Source organism: Ranitomeya variabilis, chromosome 2 (genome assembly GCF_051348905.1).
Source record: "Ranitomeya variabilis isolate aRanVar5 chromosome 2, aRanVar5.hap1, whole genome shotgun sequence".
Taxonomy (NCBI): Eukaryota; Metazoa; Chordata; class Amphibia; order Anura; family Dendrobatidae; genus Ranitomeya; species Ranitomeya variabilis.
This window is the reverse complement of record NC_135233.1, coordinates 140,663,460-140,687,804: the sequence shown is the minus strand read 5'-3', so window position 1 is coordinate 140,687,804 and position 24,345 is coordinate 140,663,460. Positions and strand designations below refer to the sequence as shown.

The window sequence follows — 24,345 nt, the reverse complement described above, 5'->3', positions numbered from 1 at the left end:
AAATGGTGGTGCTTATAAATAATTCATGCATCTTATTGCTTACCGGGGGTGGTGGCTGCGGTGAAGCAGGGTCTCAGGGAGCAGACAAGAATGGAGCGTTGCAGGTCGCAGGCTGGGATGAGGGGGTGTTCAGTGCTGCAAAGGCTCTGACGACATTTTGGGAAAGCCCAGAGCCCCCACACTTACATGGTTTATAATACGGTGGACACCGGGAAAATGGCTGCTGGGGGCAGCGCATGCGCAAATGGAGATCTCAGCACCAAGATCCTGGGAGATGAGATCTTAGCGCTGAACACCCGCAGAGGCAGGCCGCACATCCGAACACCCCCTCATTTCAGCCTACAGCAATGCTCCACTCTTGCCTCCTGCAGCAGCGACTCTGGGACCCTACTCCACCGCGGCCGGTAAGGTATATCCGCATTATAAGATGCACCCCCATCCCCCCCCCCCCCCCCAAATTTGTAGGAAAAAAGTGCGTCTTCTAATCCGAAAAATATGGTACTGTCGGGGTCGTAATACGACAATTAATCCTCATTCACCAGTCATTCCAAATTGTAATGTGAGCGCAGAACTTCTGGTACCGGAAAAAGAAATGATTCAGACACGTAGCTGATTCAATCTTTGCTGATGCTCTTGCGTTCACCTCAGTGAGGAGCTGAGCAGCAACTGTGCTTTATTTTTCAATACATAGTACTAAAAAGGGAATGCAATGGGTGGGGTTTAAGCAGCATACATCTAGTGCTCAGTCTCTCTGATTCGTCGAACGTCTCCTGGTGAATTCCTCCTCTTCTTCTCATTCCTTTAGTTTCGTTTCCAAAGAAATGAATCATCCCTCCAGACACAAACCAGAAACGAAACTGAACCCTGGCGGCCATCTTTAAATACAATTACATTTGCATTAACTAGCAGATAGGAAAAACTTATTGTTTCACAGTATAAAAGTATAGCAGTACAAAGAGAGTATAAAGATTTATATAAAAGTACAAAGGTATATAAGAAAATACATTTTCACCTTGACAGTACTAGTTTTCTTTCAAAACTGTTTTAGTTGCCTAGGAAACAGACACAAGTTTAGCATAATTCTGTTGTCAGACATGTCCTAAGCTTAAGTTTAACACCATATCTGTGATCCAAACCACTAGAATTTATCATTTATTTGTTATGCTACACTTTATGTAGATTCTAAATGGGTCATCCACTACCTTTTTAAATGAAGTACTCCCCGTGAAAAATAAAAACAACAGATACTCACCTCCTGCAGCAGCACTGTTCTAGTGATGTTGGCTCCAGGGCTTGCATGACATTATTATGTCATATGAGCCCTGCAGCCAGTCAGCTGTCACTATTGTTCTGCTGCACTCTTACCTCCCTTGGACAGTGATTGGCTGCAGGGCTCACGTGGCATAACAATGTCACACGACCCCCTGTGCTGACATGACTGGAACGATGCTAGAGCAGGAGCAAGCTGTGATTTTTCTTTTTTGAGAGGGAATACTTCAGTTAAAAAGGGGTGGGCAACTCCTTTAACTGTAAGGCTATGTGAATGTCCGCAGAATTTTCCTGAGCAAAACCTGACTCCTTTTGCAAGAAATCCGCTCGCGCTTTTTTTTGCGTTTTTCTCGCCTTTTTTGTGTGTTTTTTTGCGGAGCTATCCAATACAATAAATAGCGGCAAAAAGCGCGGAAATTCCACAAAATTAATGAACATGCTGATTTTTTTACCGCGATGCATTTTTTTGCGGAAAAAAAGCGCATCATGTGCACAACAATGCGGAATTCCATTAAAAATAATGGGAAGTGTTTTGTAAGCGTTTTTACCATGGAAAAACTCGAAAAAACCGCAACTTGTGCACATAGCCTAAAACTATTTTCTAAGGCACACTCCAAGAAAGCCTGAATATACCGTGTTAAATAGGTTTTCTAGGATCAAGAAAAATATGGCTAAAGGCTGTTAATGTCATACAATTACAAAGTAACCTGTACATGCCTGATAAATTCCCTATTGATCCAATACCACTGCTTTGGTGCTCCACTCGGGTCCCTGTTTACCTCTTTGCAGCAGTCACATGTGACCACTGCAGCCAATCACTTTCCTAACTAAATTTTTCCTAGGCTAGTGTTTGGCTGGCCTGTCACATGTTACAGAGGGGACTGTACCCACAAAGTGCTATAAACAAAGACTGATGAGGAGTAGCCGAAAGCTGGCACTGGAGCTATAGGTACCTCAACAGGTTTGTTTGCTTATATGATATTTAAAGAGTAGCCATTTTATTTTTTATAACAAAGGATTTGTGCCAATATTTTGTCCTATACATCTTTCTATATAATAATAGTAATTATTTGTGAATATAATTTTTTGGGGGTAAAAACATCATCCAGATTAAACCCTTAGGCAACATTCACACTATCAGTATTTGGTCAGTATTTTACCTCAGTATTTGTAAGCCTAAACAAGGAGTGTAACAGAGGAAACACATCACTACTTCTTCATTTTTCCCTCACTCCTGGTTTTGGCTTACAAATACTGATGTGAGATGCTGACCAAATACTAATAGTGTGAATGTGACCTTACACTGATTTAGATTAGCAGAAATGTATCTACTGACAATTGATATTTTGGTGAGATTCACTGCCATTCAAGTAATTTAGATTTTTGATTATTACTGGCAGAGACACCTTCATGGTGTTTTCAAGCAAAACTAAAATATGATAGCAGAAGTCTATTAAAGGTAGTTATGAGAAAACAATAATGACTCCTCAAGGGAGTAGATATTAAATTAAAGGGATTGATCTAATTTATTCTGAGTGAGCGTTTTGTGTTCATCCATAGGAAGTGTGGTCTTGCTGGATAGAACTTCTGCATTTTCTGAATCTGGAGACAGCTTGGTTAACTACATTGGAAGAACAAATACAGAACACTGCAATCCTCCCTGATAAAGCAGAGGCTGTGAATGAAGCAATGGAGGTAGGGTTACTATTGGTTGCTCCATTAGGATAATGGGGCAGTTCTTGTATCAGTTTAGTAAACTGAATTATGTACTTATATTTCCAACACATTCCATGTTAATATTTGTTCTTGGAGCTGTTTGGGGTGATGTTTATCTACATTAAAGGGAACCTCGATTAATTGAGTCATGTAATGCAGAGTTACACCGCGGCCAAGAGGGAGTTAATATCCCTCTTCCAGCAATAATATCGCAATAATTATTTCCTTGTGTGAGAGAACTCCCCGATAAATCCAACACGAGAACCAAATGGAGTAGACAAAAACTCTCAAAAATCATTATAAAAACATTCAATTTATTATATCAATATCAAAAGACAATTCAATCATATAAGTATAATATACAAAATACAGAGACAATCCAGGAGTAAACTAGTGGCAGTTTACAGGAAGTTCATGGGAACACAGATTCATATCATTTTATCATGGCACGAGTCTAGCATGTGAGCCAGTGTATACCATATGAGGCACAACATGTTCTCAAATATATTCACACACAGTGCTGATTACAATGTCGCCCCTATACATTGCGCCAGTATAACTAAGCAATGCTTACCCATGTGTAGCAGTGACATGTGACGCGCGTTTCGCGGTCCAGCTTTTTCGAAGGGGAGACGTCTCCCCTTCGAAAAAGCTGGACCGCGAAACGCGCGTCAGGGGTGCCAGGGAGTTCGTGGGACTGACTGCTACACATGGGTAAGCATTACTTAGTTATACTGGCGCAATGTATAGGGGCGACATTGTAATCAGCACTGTGTGTGAATATATTTGAGAACATGTTGTGCCTCATATGGTATACACTGGCTCACATGCAGTGCGCAGGCGCCGGGAAAGGTCAGAGAGGCCCAACGCCTGCGCACTGCAGTACTTTGCTCTGCCCTCAACAGGGCAGACAAAGTACACCTGTGCCGCAGCCGCAGCATGAAGCAAGAAGAGGATGTCATCCTATGAAGATGGGAGGCCCCGGACTGGACCGCGATGCCGATCGGATCGGACCGCCCGCCCAGGTGAGTATAATCTAACCTCTTTTTCTCATCTTTTAGGTTACATCGGGGGCTTATCTACAGCATTCCAGAATGCTGTAGATAAGCCCCTGATGCCGGTGGGCTTAGCTCACCTTCTATTTTGGGGGTGACAGGTTCCCTCTAATGAATATAGCAGGATATATTTATTCTGTCTCTGTGTAAGACATATAAGTAGACTTTGTTTCTATCTCTTAGTTATGCTCACTTATGTCCATTTTTACCCCAAACACTGTAAATTGTAAATTCTTAATTCCTGTCCTTTACCACTTACATTTCTCTTTTTTTGGTCACGTCTTGTAGTAAAAGGCCAAGCTGTTTTATCGTATTTAGTTTCTGTGTTTGGTTCTCTAGACACTAGAGTCAATCCTTCGGCATCCAGCTGACAACAGAACTCAAATCCGTGAGCTTGGCCAAACTTTGATCGATGGAGGAATACTAGATGACATCATCAGTGACAAGCTGGAGGTGTTTAATGCCCGCTATGAGGAGCTGAGCCATTTTGTAAGTATTGACATTATTACTATGTTTATTACTTTGTGTGTGCCAGCTGCTCTTTTTTCTATTCTTTTTCATGTCTTGTATCAGCTTTGATATTGTAGGAAAATATGTGAATTCACATTGACAGAATTAATTTTTCAGTGGGTTGGTTAATTGTATGTACTGTATATATAATTACATGGCTTGACCGTTAGGTCAACTGTACCTACCATAGCTGAAAATGTAAAAGAATGGCTATGTTGCATGATCAGCTCACAGTCACTAATGTTACACTATTCGAGCTGATGTTGACATTTATTGCATCATAGCTTTAGTAGATGAAACCACTTCAACAATAAAGGCGTAGCTGGGAAAGGGTTATTTTTGGTCAGGCATGTTTTTGAAGTTTTGCCAATGTACCAACTAGAGGAGAATACACCCCTCTGTCAGATGAATGACTGCACTCCAAGTGCAAATGCCTTTTTGTTTTTGGTTATACACTTTGGAAGTAATTGAATGAGGTTTTTGTCTATACATGAGTAGCATTTTGAGGGAAATTGGCAAGAGAAAATGAGCAGTTTGTTGTGAATTGGCCTTATCTCAGAGCATCAGTGACTCCACTAGTGCTGGCTGTAGTGGTACAAAGCAGACTAGACTCTGGAGCAGAAGAAACACATTGGCTGGTGTTATGTATCACACTTTCATTATCTGGCAGTCTAATGGATGAATCCAGTTTAAAGTAAGCCAGGAACATAACATTAAGGCCCGCATACACATTAGACTAATGCCAACCAAACCAGTCAATTTCAGCAGGCCGGGCAATTGTCTAACGTGTATGGAGACTCCTGACTCTCCGAACACAGATGATGTCGGGGAAGTAAACATCCGTCATGTCTGATTTTGGACATCCAATTCCTTTGTTCTCAGCTAGGAAAGCAGCCACAGCAGTCTCGTACTGGGCGTCTTGTAGAATAACAGGGTGTTCAGCTGAACGGGTGCTCCTGTGTGAGGTGAAGTCGTGAGACATGGCTATCGACTGAACAATTGGCCCCACCATTCTTCAGCTATCTATTCTGTATAGTGCAGCTTTATTGGAGTTTAGCCCTGTGTTGTGGATTGCGGATCTAGTGCGCGGATTGCACGGGGGAGAAGATTTCTACATGTGCCCCTAAACTGCATAGCAGTGTAAGTCTTGGTGTCGTAGAAGTAACTCTTTAGAGGTTTTGTTAATGGTTTCGGCCTAGCTGTTCCTAATTTCATTTGAAAATCTTTAAATATTTCGTCATCACAAATCCCGCCACAGAATATCGCCTGGGAAAGATGGTTTGACCAACGGGTTTGGGAAAAAATTAATCTGCTCCAACTCTAGATCCATAAATGTGTATTTCTATGCTGGCCCTTATCTATAAAATGTATTTTTTGAAAATTAGAAATAAAAGCGGTCTGTTGGTATTAGAGATGAGCTATTTGATTCATTCGCTAGTGTCCATAATATCGGTATTCGATTTGCACATAATGGTGGCCAGATGGATGCTTGGCCCTCCACTCACTTCAGATTGATCTTCAGATCAGACTTTGGATTAGTCTTTGATTCAGATATTCTGGCACTAACTGGGTCTCATGAGGTCTCGTGGGGTGCAGTGCATATCATTGATTTTAATAATGTGCGTTGTGCCTCACATGAGGCCTAGTAAGTAACAGAAGATTCAGAGCAAAAAGTGATCCAAAGCAAGTAGCTGGTCAGGTGGGGAGCTTCAACAGCAGGACAGATGAGGATGAGCTGAAGAAAGGTGAGTATAATCTTAATTATTTGCCCACCTTTTATTATGTTTTGGAGTCTTCAAACGTCTTTTCAGGGCAGATTTGCAAATCCGCCTAAATATAAATTTTGCTCATCTCTAGTCAATATTAAGCATGCTTTACTATGTATTTTTGTATTTTTATACACATATTACTCACTTTTATTTTACCAGTCGCCTCAGTACTGTCTGGTGATCAGAATGCTGGACTTTAGAGATGCGGTATATTCTGTGGAACATTATTTTCTCTTTTAGACATATAACTTTGTGTGTGCATTATCCTATCAACATATTCCCGAGGAAGGCAATGGTTAGGTCTTCCTCGGGTGCAGCGCTCATCTGCCGTGAGGTGGAGTGCCTCTATATTGAAAGTGACTTTGTGTTTAGGATTATGGAGCTGAATCCCAATTCTAAGGGTATTGTTTCTTCTCAGGCTGTGAACCGACAGATTTCTTTGGAGCAGCACCTGCAGACACTGCGTGAGAGCGATCATATGCTGCAAGTCCTGCAGGAATCCCTAGAAGAGCTGGATAAACAGCTCACCACATACCTGACTGACAGAGTGGATGCCCTGCGTTTACCTCAGGAGGCTCAGGTATCTCAGCAATGTCTTTCATGTGTGTGAGAGCGCCTCACCTCCTTTCGTCATTGGCAACTCAATCTCTCAGTACATTTCTGCATTGTTGTGCCTGGGAGGAGATGAGGCTTTCTGGAGGGACTTCATGGTAACACAAACCCCATCGATATCACAATAAATACACATGACACCAAATTTTTTGTTGGAAGAAATGGCCGTGGCGTTTTATTTTGAGTTACTTGATAAAATTATATTTTAATCCAATAACCATCAATAAACCATTTGAATAAATAAGTTAATAATACTCCAATTCATCACAATCCACCCGAATTCTACGGGCGATTATCCCACAAACAAACGCCACGACAGTTTAAAATAACAGCATAAATTAAGGGGGGGCGGGTGGGGTCTTCTGTCTTCATCAGGTGACTGAGAGACAGCTGATGGAACAGCTGATTAAATAGGAAAAAATCTTCCCGCATTTTTCTTAACAACCAATCATAACCCGCAAAAATTGCGGGAATAAAACCGGGTGAAACCAGCTGGAACCTGCTCGCGCACAGCGCAGCTTACTTCATAACTTAACCCTTTGAAACCAAGCTTTAAGCTTCCATAGAAACCTATTGAAACAGAATTCCATTACATGAAATAAAAACCAATTATGATGAATAATAGAATAAGTCTATAGGGGCTGTGTTATCATGCGACCCCCCATGTATTCTCCAATGGGGGGGGGCGTCCATTATTCACTATGTACTGTTAAACATGAAGTACAAATGACTTTTCCTTTATGAAGTTTCCACAAAAAATTGTTACCAATTTCTTCTAAAATTTGGATTCTCTAAAATCCGTTTTTACATCAATATTTGCAAGCCAAAATCAGGAGTGGGTGAAAAATGAAGTGATGACATGTTTCTATTATACTTTTCCTTTGTTCCTCTCCTGGTTTCATCTTACAAATACTGAGGTAAAAAACTGACCAAATGCTCAGCGTGTGCACATGGTCTAAGGCCTTAACTGAATTGAACCTGTGGGCTAATTCGAACAATTCTGCCCACAATTACTTTAACGCAAAAAATAAACTACCGTAATGTTTCATCAAACTTATGATATAAAGGGAAAGTCAATCCCTTTTGCCCGAACTCTGCTGCCACCTGCTGGATTACATGTGATTATATCTAGATCCTTGTTCCTGTCACTGTAAATAGCTGAAATAAGGAAAACAGGAAATGTAAAACACAGTAAAACTGTTGTAAAACTTACTCATTTTTTTTAAGTTAAGAAAGTGAAAGGGTCCTATCCACACTTGGCATGATGGAGGGGTTATCTGATGCATTGTAATTATTTAATTTTAAAGGTGAATTACAGTATGGACCATTTGTCACGTTTCAACAGGCCAGGTGATAGCTACTAGATCTAAATGCTTAGAACCACCCTCCCCTGGTTCCCATAAAGATAGCCATTTAAAGTACTTGTCTATCTCGGGCTGTCCCATGGAGAATGAATGGACCAATGCTCCATTCAAAGGGCATGTTTCATATTTAAACACCCTTTTAGAAGTGAAATTTTCATTATTTTGCTCTTTTTTGGTCTGTTGTCTGCTTGGAGGTAAAATATAAATGCACTAAAATATGGACAAGGCTCAAATATATATTTTCTTCCAACTAAGTGTTTCTCTTCACGACCTTGCCCTTTTCCGTTTTTGCGTTCTCGTATTTCACTCCCCTCCTTCCCAGAGCCATAACATTTTTATTATTCGTCAGTATGGCCATGTGAGGGCTTGTTTTTTGCGGAACAAGTTGCACTTTTGAACGACATCATTGGCTTTAGCATGTCGTGTACTAGCAAGCGGGAAAAAAATTCCAAGTACGGTGAAATTGCAAAAAAGTACAATCCCACACTTGTTTTTTGTTTGGCTTTTTTGCTAGGTTCACTAAATGCTAAAACTGACCTGTCATTTTGATTCTCCAGGTCATTACGAGTTCATAGACACCAAACATGTCTTGGTTACTTTTTATTTAAGTGGTAAAATTGTTTTCAAAACTTTGCTAAAAAAAAAATAAAAAAAAAATTGTGCAATATTCCGATACCCGTAGCTTCTCCATTTTTCGTGATCTGGGGTCAGGTGAGGGCTTATTTTTTGCGTGCTGAGCTGGCGTTTTTAATTATACCATTTTGGTGCAGCTATGTTCTTTTGATCGCCCGTTATTACGGTGACCAGAAAAATGCCCACAAGAAAATTGCCCACAGGAAAATTGCCCACACAGAAAAATGCACACACGGAAAATTGCCCACACGGAAAATTCCCCACACGGAAAATTGCCCACACAGAAATTTGCCCACATGGAAAATTGCCCACATGGAAAATTGCCCACATGGAAAATTGCCAATTGCATCATCACAAAGTTTCAGATCCATGATATTTGAGGTGCAAGGTGAAGAATGCCCACAGAAAATTGCCCACAGGCTGAATTATAGGTAAAATGCTCTGTAGGACAGGGGGATAGCATATGCATGTATACATGAGATGCTCTGCACGGCAGAAGAATAATATATAATTATAGGTGAGATGCTCTGCAGGACAGAGAAAAGCAAAGACCTATAGGTTAAATGCTCTGCAGGACAGGGGGATAGTATGCAGGTATACGTGAGATGCTCTGCAGGGCAGAAGAATAATATAGAATTATAGGTGAGATGCTCTGCAGGACAGAGAATAGCAAAGAGATATAGGTTAAATGCTCTGCAGGTCAAGGGGAAATAATACGGGTATACGTGAGATGCTCTGCAGGGCAGAAGAATAAAAAAGAATTATAGGTGAGTTGCTCTGCAGGATAGAGAATAGCAAAGATCATAGGTTAAATGCTCTGCAGGACAGGGGGATCGTATGCAGGTATACGTGAGATGCTCTGCAGAACAGAGAATAGTATAGAATTATAGGTGAGATGCTCTGCAGCACAGAAGAATGTCGGCAAAAATTGCCCACATAAAAAACTACCAACAAGTTTATTAAGAACAGTTTATTAAGGAGTTCTAATAACAACAATAACTTAAGTTTATTAAACAATCATTGCACACCTGCAAATAACTAGCTGCTGGGTGATTGTCCTTGACTTCCATGGGCTCCATTGAAATACAATACAGCACAACACAGGGAGCAAAGAAAATGCAGGTTCTACAGGTTCGGTTCACTCATCCCTAGTCCCAGAGTACGGATTCTGTTCTTAGGAGTTGTCATTCCACTGTGCTAACAATAATTCTACTCTCATTGTGGTGTGTCTGGGCCTAGAGACCCTTAGGCTATGTTCACACTCTGCGGATTTTGCTGCGGATCCGCAGCGTTTCCGCAGCTGCGGGTCCACAGCGGTTTCCCATGCGTTTACAGTACAATGTACTGTACAATGCACATGCTGCGGGAAAAAACGCGCGGAAACGCAGCGGTTTACATTCCGCAACATGTCAATTCTTTGTGCGGAATCCGCAGCGGTTTTACACCTGCTCCATAATAGAAAACCGCAGTTGTAAAACCACAGTGGAATCCGCACAAAAACCGCGGTAATTCCGCAGTACATCCGCAATAAATCCGCAGGAAAAATGCGCAGAGGACCATTCTATGTGTGCACATACCCTTATTCAAATCCACTCTGCATTTCCTTCCATCCTATGCCTGCCTGCACCTGCAGTATATGTGTATGATACAAGACTACATAGGATCTGTTCACTCTTACTCTTGGTAGTCATAAGTGGACAGGGAAGGAAGTGCAGGCCCCAGATTCACTGCCACTGAAGTCAATGGGAGAGCGGCGCTGCTATGGCACTTCTGCTCCTCTGATAGAATCTCACCTTTCTGCGGTGCCTTCTGGGCTTCCAGGACCATCTATCTCAGCCAGCAGCACACTGCCTTTGGTGGGCTCCCACTGAGATGATAATGTATTAGATGTGCCCTGCAGTCCCATGTAACTCCACAGATAATATAGTGATACATTTGTGAGTCCTGATAGCAGTGATGGCTCCTCTGGATCACACTGCTGCTGTTTCTGCATGTGCTGCTGTTTTGGGCTGGTGGGAGGAGTAAGGCAGAATCAGTGAGAGATGAGAGCAGACTGGATCTATCTATTGCTGAGAATGACAGACTGCTACAAACCACAGATCTTCAGCATGTTTGCAGTTTTGCACTAGGTCAGCTGTAAATCACAAGTTGATCACACATCATGTGAACATCCTCACCTTTCACCTCAAATATCATAGATCTGAAACTTTGTGATGCTGCAATTGGCAATTTTCCTTGTGGGCAATTTTCCGTGTGGGGAATTTTCCATGTGGGCAATTTTCCGTGTGGGCAATTTTCCGTGTGGGCAATTTTCCGTGTGGGCATTTTCCTGTGGGCAATTTTCCTGTGGGCATTTTTCATGTGGGCAATTTTCCTGTGGGCATTTTTCATGTGGGCAATTTTCCTGTGGGCATTTTTCAGGGAACCGCTGTTTAGCGATTCTGAATGCGGCGATACCAAATGTGTAGGTTTGATTTTTTTATTATTGTTTTATTTTGAATGGGGCGAAAGGGGGGTGATTTAAACTTTTATTTATTTATTATTTTTTTTCATATTTTTTAAAGCATTTTTTTAACTTTTGCCATGCTTCAATAGCCTCCATGGGAGGCTAGAAGCTGGCACAACTGGATCGGCTCAGCTACATAGCAGCCATCATCAGATCGCTCCTATGTAGCAGAAATGCAGGCTTGCTATGAGCGCCGACCACAGGGTGGCGCTCACAGCAGGCCGGCATCAGTAACCATAGAGGTCTCAAGGACCTCTATGGTTACCATTCTGACGCATCGCCGACCCCCGATCATGTGACGGGGGTTGGCGATGGGATCATTTCCGGCCGCGCGGCCGGAAGTGCCGGTTAAATGCCGCTGTCAGCGTTTGACAGCGGCATTTAACTGGTTAATAGCGGCGGGTGAATCGCGATTTCACCTGCCGCTATTGCGCGCACATGTCAGCTGTTCAAAACAGCTGACATGTCCCGGCTTTGAGGTGGGCTCAGCACCGGAGCCCTGCATCAAAGCGGGGGATCTGACCTCTGCAGTAATAGTACGGCGGAGATCGGGAAGGGGTTAATCCGTCTGGATATAATCCTATATGAAGAACATGTATAAAAATAGTGATAATGTGGAAGTGCCACGTCCCATGACACCACAGATGTAACCAAGGGACAATAGATGGATTCATGGCAAGAATGTGAGTGGAAGAGTGGTTAGTAACGAACGCCTTAATTTCTATGACCATTTATTATTATTATTATTATTATTATTATTATTATTATGTCCTAGTATTAATGGTGTCCTTGCTAACTGAACTTGTATTCACATACCAAACCATTTGGTCTGGCATTAATTCTTGGTAGGTGGTTTTGTAAAAATGTTATGGAACAAGTAGTATAATAAATGCTATTATATAGATAACAGTTTGTAAAGCTAGTGTTATACTCCAGTACAGTGCGATGTTGTGCCCAGGCATGTAAAGAACCTTTATTCACGTCTTCTACAAGCACATTGCTTCCGAAAGCCCATTATGTAAGATTCTCATTGTCAATGTCATGCCATTAGGCCTCTATAGACTGATCACAATATTTTAGGGAGGTCACGTTCTGCATTGTGACACACAGGAAATAACTGTCATTACATTTTTGCTGTAGAAAATTCAGGCTGATATCAGTAGCCATGAAGCGGCCCTTGAAGACCTGAAGAAAACTGTCCGTTCAGCAGTGCAGTCAGCTCCAGAGGTGAAATCATCTCGAGGAGGGTCCCAACTGGATGTACTACAGGTAGATATGGTCGGAGCATGGTTTTTCTATGGATGGCTACTATTCCAGGGGGCAAATCTTAATGGGCAACTTGACCAGCTCTCAGTAAACTGCACTGAAGTCCTTTTTTTGGCCGGATTTAAACCCCATGGCCCCGAATCATAAAGGTTTTCTGTTGTAAAACACATTAAAATATTGCAAAATGTTGTGATTGTGACAAAATGGGCAGATCATGGATGGAGCATGGCTAAGTCTGCCCTTCCTATTCATCAACATTTACACCACTTCCGTGGCATGAATTTCCCCAGAAATGTTCTCCATTTCCTAAATTGAGTAATATTTCTAGCGCAGACGCACGGCACTTGTAGGATGCACGTAAATCATTAAGTGCTGTGCGCCTCCTAATGAATGAGCTGCATCTCACTCCAGCAGGCCTCTACATTAAAAGTGGTGTACAAAACACAATTGGACCATTGCCTTTTATTAATAAGAAGAGACCCCGTGTAATGCTAGTCACCATTCAGGGACAAGCTGTGAGGCAGGATAGTCAAACATACCGGGGTCAGATACCAACAGAGCACATAATAAGCAAAAGGGCAGAGATAAAGGCAAAGTCACGGTCCGAAGTCAGAATAACAGGAGAATAGCAGATCTGAGCAAGCAGGTAGTCAGAACGAGGTCCAAGGTCAGGCAGCAGTAGATCAACGAACAGAGCACAGACAACCAGGCAAACAGCACCACCAAGCGAATGCTACGATTGGCATAGATCTGAGCTGACAGCTGAACTATGTAACATGGAATTAATTAGAAACAGGGAGCACCTGCAAGAGACCCAGCACCTCCCATTCTCGGATCAGCACACCCTGCACCCTATTGACTGACTGAGCTATCTGCCCTTAACACACTGAGAGGAGGAATCATGACACCCTGGAGAAGTGTCTAATATAGAGGTACGGCAAGGTGACATCTATGATATGCGGCAATGCAGACTGTGTTCTTACCGTATTATCAGCACGTGACATGGCCACTTTGGCCTTTCAGCAGTTTATGTATATCAGTCTGCTTTTTGTTTTCATTTTTCATTTGCTCATGTATGATGCCATGGGGCCATTGTTCACGCCTGCTTCAGATAGAGGCTACAACAAAGTGTTCAGAGTTGTCAAATGTTTGCAAAAATAAGTGACTTCTGGGTCAGAATGTGCATTAAAAAAATAGATTTATCTGTAATGATGACTTTTGTTATTATTTTTTCCCCCCTCAAAATGATTTCAGTTCAGTTGATTTCTCAGTGGATTTAAGCTCTGAAATGTCTCTTCTTGGTATGATTTTTTTTTACATGACAAAAAAACTGGCATTTAAAAGGGATTGGTAGACTTTCTATTTCCACTTTGTATATTGCTATATTTTAGTTTTGTAATTTGTCCTTAAAACTTTGGTTGCACACTTCTTTTGGCTGCAAAACAACTGACACCAGCCTTGTGTACATATTGCAAACACGACTAAAAAAACTGTCACCAGGTTTTTGCTGCGCCATCTGAGAACAGCACAATGTAGGGGCACAGATCCTGATTTTACCTACTGGGCTGCTTGCAATAGTCTTGATAAAGTCATTGTTTTATCAGTAGAGGATTATCACTAGAGGACTGGTGAACCTGCTGCCAGGTAGTCCTCTATATTGATAAGCTTTGTATAACCCCTCCTCCATCACTGATTGGCAGCTTTTTGCCTGTGCACAGTGTACACAGAAAACTGCCCAATCAGTGGTGTGGTTGGGGTTATACAGAGGTCAGCATTCCGGCAGAGCGTCAGCAGATAAAACAGTGATTTTATCCAAACTGTAGCAAGCCGCCTGTTAAGTGACATACTGCTGGAATCAGGTTCTCTGCCCCTAAATCATGCTGCGCTCAAATGAAGGTGCAAAAATCTGGTGATAGATTCCCTTTAAACTGCTTTCTTAAACCTTACTTTAATAATTAATTTCAGAACGGATGCATAATTCTTTTTTAACATTTTCTTGCCTTATTTTAAAATGAGTATTTTAAGAGTCCAGGACTCATTAAATGCTAATCTTAAACTTTGGAATCTGTAGCCATTCTGATGGTAATTTTCAAAGTAAATACACCACCTTCATCAGACAGCAGATATCTAATGTTTAACCCCTTCAAGACCTTGCCCTTTTCCGTTTTTTGCGTTCTCGTTTTTTGCTCCCCTTCTTCCCAGAGCCATAACTTTTCTATTTTTCCGTCAATATGGCCATGTGAGGGCTTGTTTTTTGCGGGACAAGTTGCACTTTTGAACGACATCATTGGTTTTAGCATATCGTGTACTAGAAAACGGGAAAAAAATTCCAAGTGCGGTGAAATTGCAAAAAAGTGCAATCCCACACTTGTTTTTTGTTTGGCTTTCTTGCTAGGTTTACTAAATGCTAAAACTGACCTTCCCCTATGATTCTCCAGGTCATTACGAGTTCATAGACACCAAACATGTCTAGGTTACGTTTTATCTACCGTAAGTGGTAAAAACAAAATTCCAAACTTTGTTAAAAAAAAACAAAAAACAATTGCGCAATTTTCCGATACCCGTAGCGTCTCCATTTTTCATGATCTGGGGTTGGGTGAGGGCTTATTTTTTGCGTTCCAAGCTGACATTTTTAGTGATATAGATACATTCTTTTGATCGCCCTTTATTGCATTTTAATGCAATATTGCGGCGACCAAAAAAACTTAATTCTGACTTTTGAAATTTTTTTCTCACTACGCTGTTTAGCGATCAGGTTAATCCTTTTTTTATTGATAGATTGGGCGATTCTGAACACGGCAATACCATATATGTGTAGGTTTTTTTTTTTTATTGTTTTATTTTGAATGGGGCGAAAGGGGATGATTTAAACTTTTATATTTTTTTATTTTTTTAAACTTTTTTTTTTTTACTTTTGCCATGCTTCAATAGCCTCCATGGGAGGCTAGAGGCTGGCACAACTGGATCGGCTCGGCTACATAGCAGCGATCATCAGATCGCTGCTATGTAGCTGAATTGCAGGCTTGCTATGAGCGCCGACCACAGGGTGGTGCTCATAGCAATCCGGCATCAGTAACCATAGAGGTCTCAAGGACCTCTATGGTTACTATCCTGACACATCGCTGACCCCCAATCATGTGACGGGGGTCGGCGATGCGCGCATTTCCGGCCGCGCAGCCGGAAGCGCCAGTTAAATGCCGCTGTCAGCATTTGACAGCGGCATTTAACTACCGTATTTTTCCGACCATAAGACACACTTTTTTTCCTCCAAATTTGGGAGGAAAGTGTGGGTGCGTCTTATGGTACGGATGTAGCATGTGGGGAGGGGGGCAGCAGTGAGTGGGATCGCACTGTTATCCCACTTCAGGATGTCCCCGCTGCCCGGAATCAGCGCTGGGAAAACCATGTGGTCCCGATGATTAAGTGCAGTGAATATTCATTAGCGGCTCCCCGCCCACCGATCAGCTGAGCGGTGAGCCAGGAGCAGCAAATGAATACTGCACTTAAGCAGGGACACGCATGGCTTCCTCAGCGCTGATTGCTGCAGCAGCTAGGGAGATTTGTGTGTCTTGGGGAGGAGGCAGCAGCAGCAGCAGTGGCCAGAGCGGAGAGGAGATCGCTTTATACCTGCCTGCCATGCCTGGATGCCGAGTGCTCAGTGCTGTGCACAAACAGGACCTGTGTGATGTCAGGAGTGGGCGGGCTGGAGCATCACATGGCAGCTCAGAGCCCTCCCTCTTCTTGACATCATCACAGGTCCTTCAGGCTCTCCACTAGAATCTGCTGGCTTCCTCAAAACCTGTGCTGTGGAGAGGCAACAAGAGGGAGGGCTCTGTGTGCAGTCATGGGATGCTTTTACCTCACCACAGTGTGGCTGGCTGCCACAATTAAGAGGTTAGTCTTTACAATACACAATAAAGCACTCTGCCACTCCTGTGGTGAACTATAACTCCCAGCATGTCATAGGATCTGCAGGACATGCTGGGAGTTTTAGTTCTCCCATGGGATTTTAAAGCAGCACTCCAGTGCTATTTTGCAGTGCTGGAGTGGTGTTTTCAATATCAGCCCTGTGCCCCCATTCTTATACTCACCTTCCAGCATCTTCATATAGTACTTCACAGACACCACACTGGTCCTGCAGCTTCCAACATAATAACATACTATTATATGTAATAACACCACATATAATAGTATGTTATTTATGTTATTAAATATTTTACCACATTTTTTTGCTTCAAATATTTTTTTTCCCTATTTTCCACCTCTAAAACCTGGGTGCGCCTTATAGTCCGGTGCGTCTTATAGTCCGAAAAATACGGTAGTTAATAGCGGCGGGTAAATCGCGGAGCCCACATCAAAGCAGGGGACCCGACCTCCGCAGTAATAGTTTGCACTGTGAATTCTGGTGACAGATCTGCCTGGTGTTTTTGAAGTCAATCTATCACATTACAATGCTTTCCGATCAGAGTATATAATCTGAGCAGATTGATATATGGATTTGGTGAAAAGATCCAGTATACTTTGAAATGTCAGTCTGAGTTTAGAAGTCTAATGGGTGGTCCAGATTAGTGATTGACAGTTCTCTCTGCATGCCTACTTAGAAGGACCGCTGTTATTAAGCCCACCCAGTGGACCCTTCAATGTCAAAATTATCAGGAAATTCAATCAGTTAAAGGTTAGACTGAATTTTTTACCATACAATTGTACATTCATCTGCTCAGCTCCTCCCGATTAGTACAATGCTGTCCGCAGATCAGAATACATGCCCTATAGGACAGATTCCCTTCAACTTAGATCCCTTTAAATTTAGTGTGCGTGGGGGCAGCCATATTGGAGATAGACATTTCATTTTCTTATTGTCTTTGTAAATAATGCAGTAGGATGTGTGGGATAAATTGGAGGCAACTAAGAAATGTCGTTCCCTTTCACTTCCACAGAGGAAGCTGCGTGAGGTCTCCACAAAGTTCCAGTTGTTCCAGAAACCTGCCAACTTCGAACAGAGGATGTTGGATTGCAAACGAGTCTTAGACGGGGTGAAAGCTGAGCTTGGTGTGCTCGATGTGAAGGATACCGATCCAGAAGTCATACAGAAGCACATGGATGGCTGCATGGTAACTGCTTTCTTCCTAAGGTCATCCATGTGATTTGAGAATAATAACATCAGTAGTGAAGACTATTGACATAAATGCTACGAGTCACATAATGGTCGTTATACAAATAATTATAACACTTCTATGCAGACTGAAGCGTGAGCTCGTACACCTATACACTTTTTACATGGCCTAAAAGCATAAACTCCTTTTTCAGAAATTGTACAAGACTCTGAGTGAAGTGAAGTTGGAAGTCGAGACCGTGATAAAAACAGGAAGACAGATTGTTCAGAAGCAACAGACGGATAATCCAAAGCTAATGGACGAACAGCTAACAGCTTTAAAGCTTCTCTATAATGATCTTGGTGCCCAGGTAAGGCTATATGGTCCCATGTAAGTATCTTCTAATATTTCAATGTATAAATGTATATATTGCGGTAGATCGGCTCACTCGGCTGCACACCGAGGTAGTCACGAGAACATTCCTGCTTTAAAGATGCACTTGGTTTATTAGACACAACATAAACCAAGTTCAAGCACAAAAAATAAACATGGCCCTCTGGGCAAAACAGCAAACCAAAACAAAATGCTACCATTAGATACAGTCCGTGCATTAGTGGAGGTCAGCCCAACCATGGTTAGCAAGACCCACAGTTCAGGCATAAACACAATACAAACCACTTCTCTGGAGTGTTCCTCCCCAGACACTGACACCCTCCTGCCTTTGGAACCCAGCTACTTAAGCTCCAGACCATGTGACTCCTCTGTCTATGTGACTGATCACATGATTGTGACACCATACAGGTCTTGTCAGCACATGGCGGTGCCGACTCTGCAGGTGAAGATAAGGTGGACATCCTCCCACCCGCTCTGTGAATATCCACATAAAAAATATGCAACTTAGTTTAAACCTCACAGCACATAGTGTGCTGGAGGAAAATGCTCTGGGTTTTACATCACTGACACCATTAAGCTTAGTGACACATACCCAAAGTTTAGTAATTAGAAGTAAAGTTGCATTATTCTTAGAAACCAATGAGAGACAGAGTTTGAGGAGCCATTGAGCTCAAATCTTAACATTTCTTTCTGACAAATTGGGCTTTATTATATTCATAGTATCTATAAAGTTGGCCACCTGGGAAGCTGGCAGCCAATCCCCAATAATTGTACTAGGCAGTCATTGCATTTTGTAACAGCAGAGTTGTGATGTGGAAGCAGGAGGAACTGGCGGGAGAGATATTATCTTGATGTCCACTTTTTTTACAGCTTATTATTCTTCCCTCACCTTTCTTAATTGGTCCCCTCTTCAATCCCAAGTTAAATGTTAGCTTTCAGTTCTTCAGGTTTAATGATCCTGAAATGACAATTTTCTACAATCCTCACTTTGGCCATAGAAGAAGTTGGCTTGAGGCTGTGTTTCTTTTACAATTAAGTAGCTACTTTGCCTGTGGATTCTCAGAAGGCCCAAGTTTTCTAATTATAAATTGCAAAGTGCTATGTTTGATTTTCCAGTGAACGGCTCATTGACGGACACAGTGAGTCTCTGAAAAACACTTGTAGAAGTTTTGTTTTCGGATCCATGGTGCCTGTCATTTTATTGCCTCGTTTTAGCTTTTATGGCAGATAAATGGACTCGTCTGTTGGCGCAGAAAATATAACAGAGAAAATAGGCATTGCCTTGATGAGTGATCTAAGCATTTTAATAAAAGTAGGAATATAATTTGTGGCCATTTGTGTTAATGATCTCTGTGATTTGTAGGTAACAGAAGGGAAGCAAGACTTAGAACGTGCTATCATGCTGTCTGTGAAGCTGAGGAAAGAATCAGCCTCTTTGTCTGAATGGCTTACTGCTACCGAGTCTGAGCTCATTCTGAAATCCACCACCGACAATGTTTGTGCTGATCTGGATGTTGAAATTGCCTGGGCAAAAGTAAGTACACACTGTTTTTATAGCAGATAAAATAGGCCTCATGTAATACTTCTGCTTGGGAGCTGAGCAGAAGGTTTATTTATCTTTTGGGAATATAACTTCCTAACCCCAACTTAACTGGTATGGCATGATGGCTAAGTGGTTAGCAATAGCATTGTTGCTTTAAAGAAGCACTCCTCCTATCAAAGTTTTTATTCCCTTAATATATTGCAATCATCATATTATATAGCACTGTGTACTTACAATTGCTCATTTTGCCTTTCGCCCTAATTAATTGTTCTCTTTTTTTCTGCTTTATGTAGAAAAAGGAAAACGGCAGAAATCATTCCGTTTCAACTCCTGAGCCATGTCCGCTGCTTCATCCCCCTGCAAGGGACTTTTGCAGTGACTCATGAGTCATGGAGAGAAAATTGACCTCATGTTTTGACATAGAGCTCAGTAGGGTTCAGCTAGTTATTTTTTAATCATGTGATGTTATAGACCTAATGGAAAAGAGAAGAATTAGCTAGGTAGAAGGGAAACATGAGCAATTGTAAGTGCACAGTGCTTTATATTATGATGATTGCAATATATTAAGAAGATAACAACTTTGATGGAAGGAGTGCTTCTTTAAGTCCTCAGGGGTTCAAATCCAACCAAAGCCACAATCTTCATGTTCACCTTGTGCAGTTCATTGCTTGGATAGCCAAGACACACCTTTAGGGTAAATTCGGCAAAACCTGATCTCTGGGCAGAAAATAAGCTGCAGAAAAAAAGCATGTTTTTCTTGATTCTTTCCCGCTTTTTTTCTGCAGATTTTGCATCCTAGATTTGTCTCTTGTGCATGCTGACAAAGTTTAGTATTGAGAAAAAGTCCTTTTCTCTTGAATCTGGTTTTGGCACAAAAAATGCAGGAAAACCTGATACCTGCGGTTTTGGTGTGTTTTTTCACCACCCATTCACTGAAAAGACGCTAAAAGAAGTGACATACTCCATTGTGCAAAAAAACATGCAAAGCACAAAATCCTGATGACAAAAAACCAAGCTGTGTGCAGGAGATTTTTGGAAATCTCATAGACTTTGCTGGTACTGTAAACGCAGCTGAAAATTTGCATTAAAAAAACGCTGCTAAAACACCCAGTGTGAACTTAGCCTTAGAGCTTCCAGCTATTGCAGCTGTCAGTTTCTTGGCACCAGTGACAAGACTGGGTCTCTATTCTTGGCAATAATGCCATCCCCTCCTCTGACTGTTAATGTTTAAACATGTCTATAGCTTTCTAGAGTCGGGGTGTGATAAGGAGGGAACACAGAGAAGCTTCTCATCCGATATTTTTTTTTTTTTTCTTTCTCTTTGCAGCTTACAGGTCATCCACTACGCGGACAATTGATTATTAGTTACTGCTCTCCCCAGTGTAAAATACAAATAGCACACTGGCACTGCTCCTGCGATGTCTGCTATGGGTCTCCCAGCATTTCCACCCAGCTGTGGCTAATGGTCTACTTTGCTTACACTTCCCTCAGACAAATTTTGGACTTTCGAGGGAAATATGAGAACTGTAGCCCATCAGTGGCCGCTGGTTGGCTGCAGCGCACACGTGGCATAACAATGTCATGCAAACATCAGGAGAAATGGCGCCACAGTGTTGGTATAGTACCGGTGTGAGAGGGGAATATCACTTTTTTGTTGTTTTTCACTGTGGAGTATGGCATGTAAGAGGTGGTTGTTAAAGTAGTGGACAACCCTGGTAAAGCTATTAGTATGTATATTTCACAGTTTAAACCAAGTATTGTGCAGTAATTGAGTTTCCATAGGCAGATGTCAGCTACTTAAGCTGAAGGCCCTGATGCATTTGTATACAGTTTATCACAGTAATGCTGTTTGTAAAAATTTGCAAAACACTTTTTTCTACTCTTATACAGAATGCTCATGGACACGATGTAGATGGATGTGCTAAATCTGCCCACCCTCACTCCCCCATCTCACCTACAAAAACATAATTCCCTTGTAAAGTGGTTGTGTCTAGTTCATAAATGTTTAAATTGCTGTGTGAATGAAAGCAAGCAGCTACAGAATGTATTCCTTATTAAAAATCCTCTCCATTTTTGAGAACGGAGAGGATTTTTAAAGTTAGGCTGGTGTCCACTTGCGAGTGCAATGCGAGAAGCTCGCACTTGTCTCTCGCATCAATACCCGACACTTCTGCTGGCACTCGGGACCGGAGCGTTCAGGTGCATAGAAATACATGCAGCCACACACTCCTGTCCCGAGTGCCGGCGGCTGTGCAAATATGTTTTTTTTTGTAATAAAATACTTTAGTCTCTCTGTGTCATTATTTACCAAGTAACTACAGGATTAGTAATGAATAGGTGTCTTATAGACACCTCTCCATTACTAAGCCGTGAGCTTGATGTCATCTGACAATACAATGGTGACATCAACACCACAAATATGAACTCCACTTTCCACCGCTACAGGGCTATTAGGAAAAGCCAGACAAAGCGCCAGAATTGGCAGGAGCATACTTGAAGGTACAGTATTGTCCCTTGGCAGGGGCATTATTGTCACTTAGCAGGAGCATGCTGGGAGGTACAGTATTGTCACTTGGCAGGGGCATGTTTGGAGGTAGAGTATTGTCCCTTGGCAGGAGCATGCTTGGAGGTACAGTATTGTTACTTGTTAGGGGCATGCTTGGAGGTACAGTATTGTCACTTGGCAGGAGCATGCTTGGTGGTACAGTATTGTCACTTGGCAGGAGCATGCTTGGTGGTACACTATTGTCACTTGGCAGGAGCATGCTTGGTGGTACACTATTTGTCACTTGGCAGGAGCATGCTTGGAGGTACAGTATTGTCACTTGGCATGTGCATGCTTGGAGGTACAGCATTGTCTCTTGGCAGAGGGATGCTTGTAGGGTACAGTATTGTCACTTGGCAGGAGCATACTTGAAGGTACAGTATTGTCCCTTGGCAGGGGCATGCTTGGAGGTGCATTGTTGTCACTTAGCAGGAGCATGCTTGGAGGTACAGTATTGTCACTTGGCAGGAGCATGCTTGGTGGTACAGTATTGTCAGTTGGCAGGAGCATGCTTGGAGGTACAGTATTGTCACTTGGCAGGTGCATGCTTGGAGGTACTGTATTTTCCCTTGGCAAGGGCATGCTTGGAAGTACAGTATTGTCTCTTAGCATGGGCATGCTTGGAGGTACAGTATTGTCAATTGGCAGGGGCACGCTTGGTGGTACACTATTGTCACTTGGCAGGAGCATGCTTGGTGGTACACTATTTGTCACTTGGCAGGAGCATGCTTGGAGGTACAGTATTGTCACTTGGCATGTGCATGCTTGAAGGTACAGCATTGTCTCTTGGCAGAGGGATGCTTGTAGGGTACAGTATTGTCACTTGGCAGGAGCATACTTGAAGGTACAGTATTGTCCCTTGGCAGGGGCATTATTGTCACTTAGCAGGAGCATGCTTGGAGGTACAGTATTGTCACTTGGCAGGGGCATGTTTGGAGGTAGAGTATTATAAGAGATATCCGTAGGCACTACTATTGAGGGTGGTGCGCAAGTAGGTGCCCAAACCATATAATCTTGAAAAATAATAACTTGGCACACACGTGATCTGATGCTGAGTGAGATTTAATAAGGAGAGTACATACACAATTACACAGTATTGTCACTTGGCAGGAGCATGCTTGGAGGTACAGTATTGTCACTTGGCAGGTGCATGCTTGGAGGTACTGTATTTTCCCTTGGCAAGGGCATGCTTGGAAGTACAGTATTGTCTCTTAGCATGGGCATGCTTGGAGGTACAGTATTGTCAATTGGCAGGTGCATTCTTGGAGGTACAGTATTGACCCTTGGCAGGGACATGCTTCGAGGTACAGTATTGTCATTTAGCATGGGCATGCTTTGAGGTCCAGTATTGTTACTTAGCAGGGGCATGCTTGGAGGTACAGTATTGTCACTTCGCAGGTACATGTTTGGAGGTATAGTATTGTCACTTAGCATGTGCATGCTTGGAGGGACAGTTGTTGTGATTCGGTTCGTGGGCTCCCCCGGTGGTCTCTTGTGGTACTGGTGTGTCATGATCTCAATGGCAAGAGAACATAGCATAAGCATATATAGGAACTAGCTCTTGGAAGATGGGAACTGAGCTGACCATGAACTAAACCTAACGCACAACTAGCAGTGGCCGGGTAGCATGCCTACGTTGATTCTAGATGCCCAGCACCAGCCGGAGGACTAAATAAAGCTAGCAGAGGAAAATATTAGTCCTAGCTCACCTCTAGAGAAATACCCCGAAAGGAGACAGAGGCCCCCCACATGTATTGGCGGTGAGTTAAGATGAAATAACAAACGTAGTATGAAAATAGGTTTAGCAAATTTGAGGTCCACTTACTACATAGCAGAAGACAGAAAGGACACTTTCATGGTCAGCTGAAAACCCTATCAAAACACCATCCAGAAATTACTTTAAAACTCTGGCATTAACTCATAACACCAGAGTGGCAATTCCTGTTCACAAGAGCTTTCCAGACACAGTAACGAAACTACAGCTGTGAACTGGAACAAAAATGCAAAAACAAACATGGACAAGAGTCCAACTTATCTAGTAGTTGTCTAGGAGCAGGAACAAGCACAGAGA

The 24,345-nt window shown here is 42.3% G+C and overlaps 1 protein-coding gene across 2 annotated transcripts in view; it reads left to right on the top strand.

Moving 5' to 3' along the window:
- The window catches only part of UTRN (utrophin), an 846,507-nt gene that overhangs the window by 229,342 nt on the left and 592,820 nt on the right, over positions 1–24,345 (top strand). For both annotated transcript variants that reach the window (XM_077283030.1, XM_077283029.1), the window contains exons 28-34: positions 2,830–2,964; positions 4,380–4,529; positions 6,738–6,899; positions 12,575–12,703; positions 17,638–17,811; positions 18,008–18,163; positions 19,550–19,720. In XM_077283030.1, the coding sequence (XP_077139145.1) occupies positions 2,830–2,964; positions 4,380–4,529; positions 6,738–6,899; positions 12,575–12,703; positions 17,638–17,811; positions 18,008–18,163; positions 19,550–19,720 (1,077 nt within the window). The remainder of the gene's footprint in view (positions 1–2,829; positions 2,965–4,379; positions 4,530–6,737; positions 6,900–12,574; positions 12,704–17,637; positions 17,812–18,007; positions 18,164–19,549; positions 19,721–24,345) is intronic.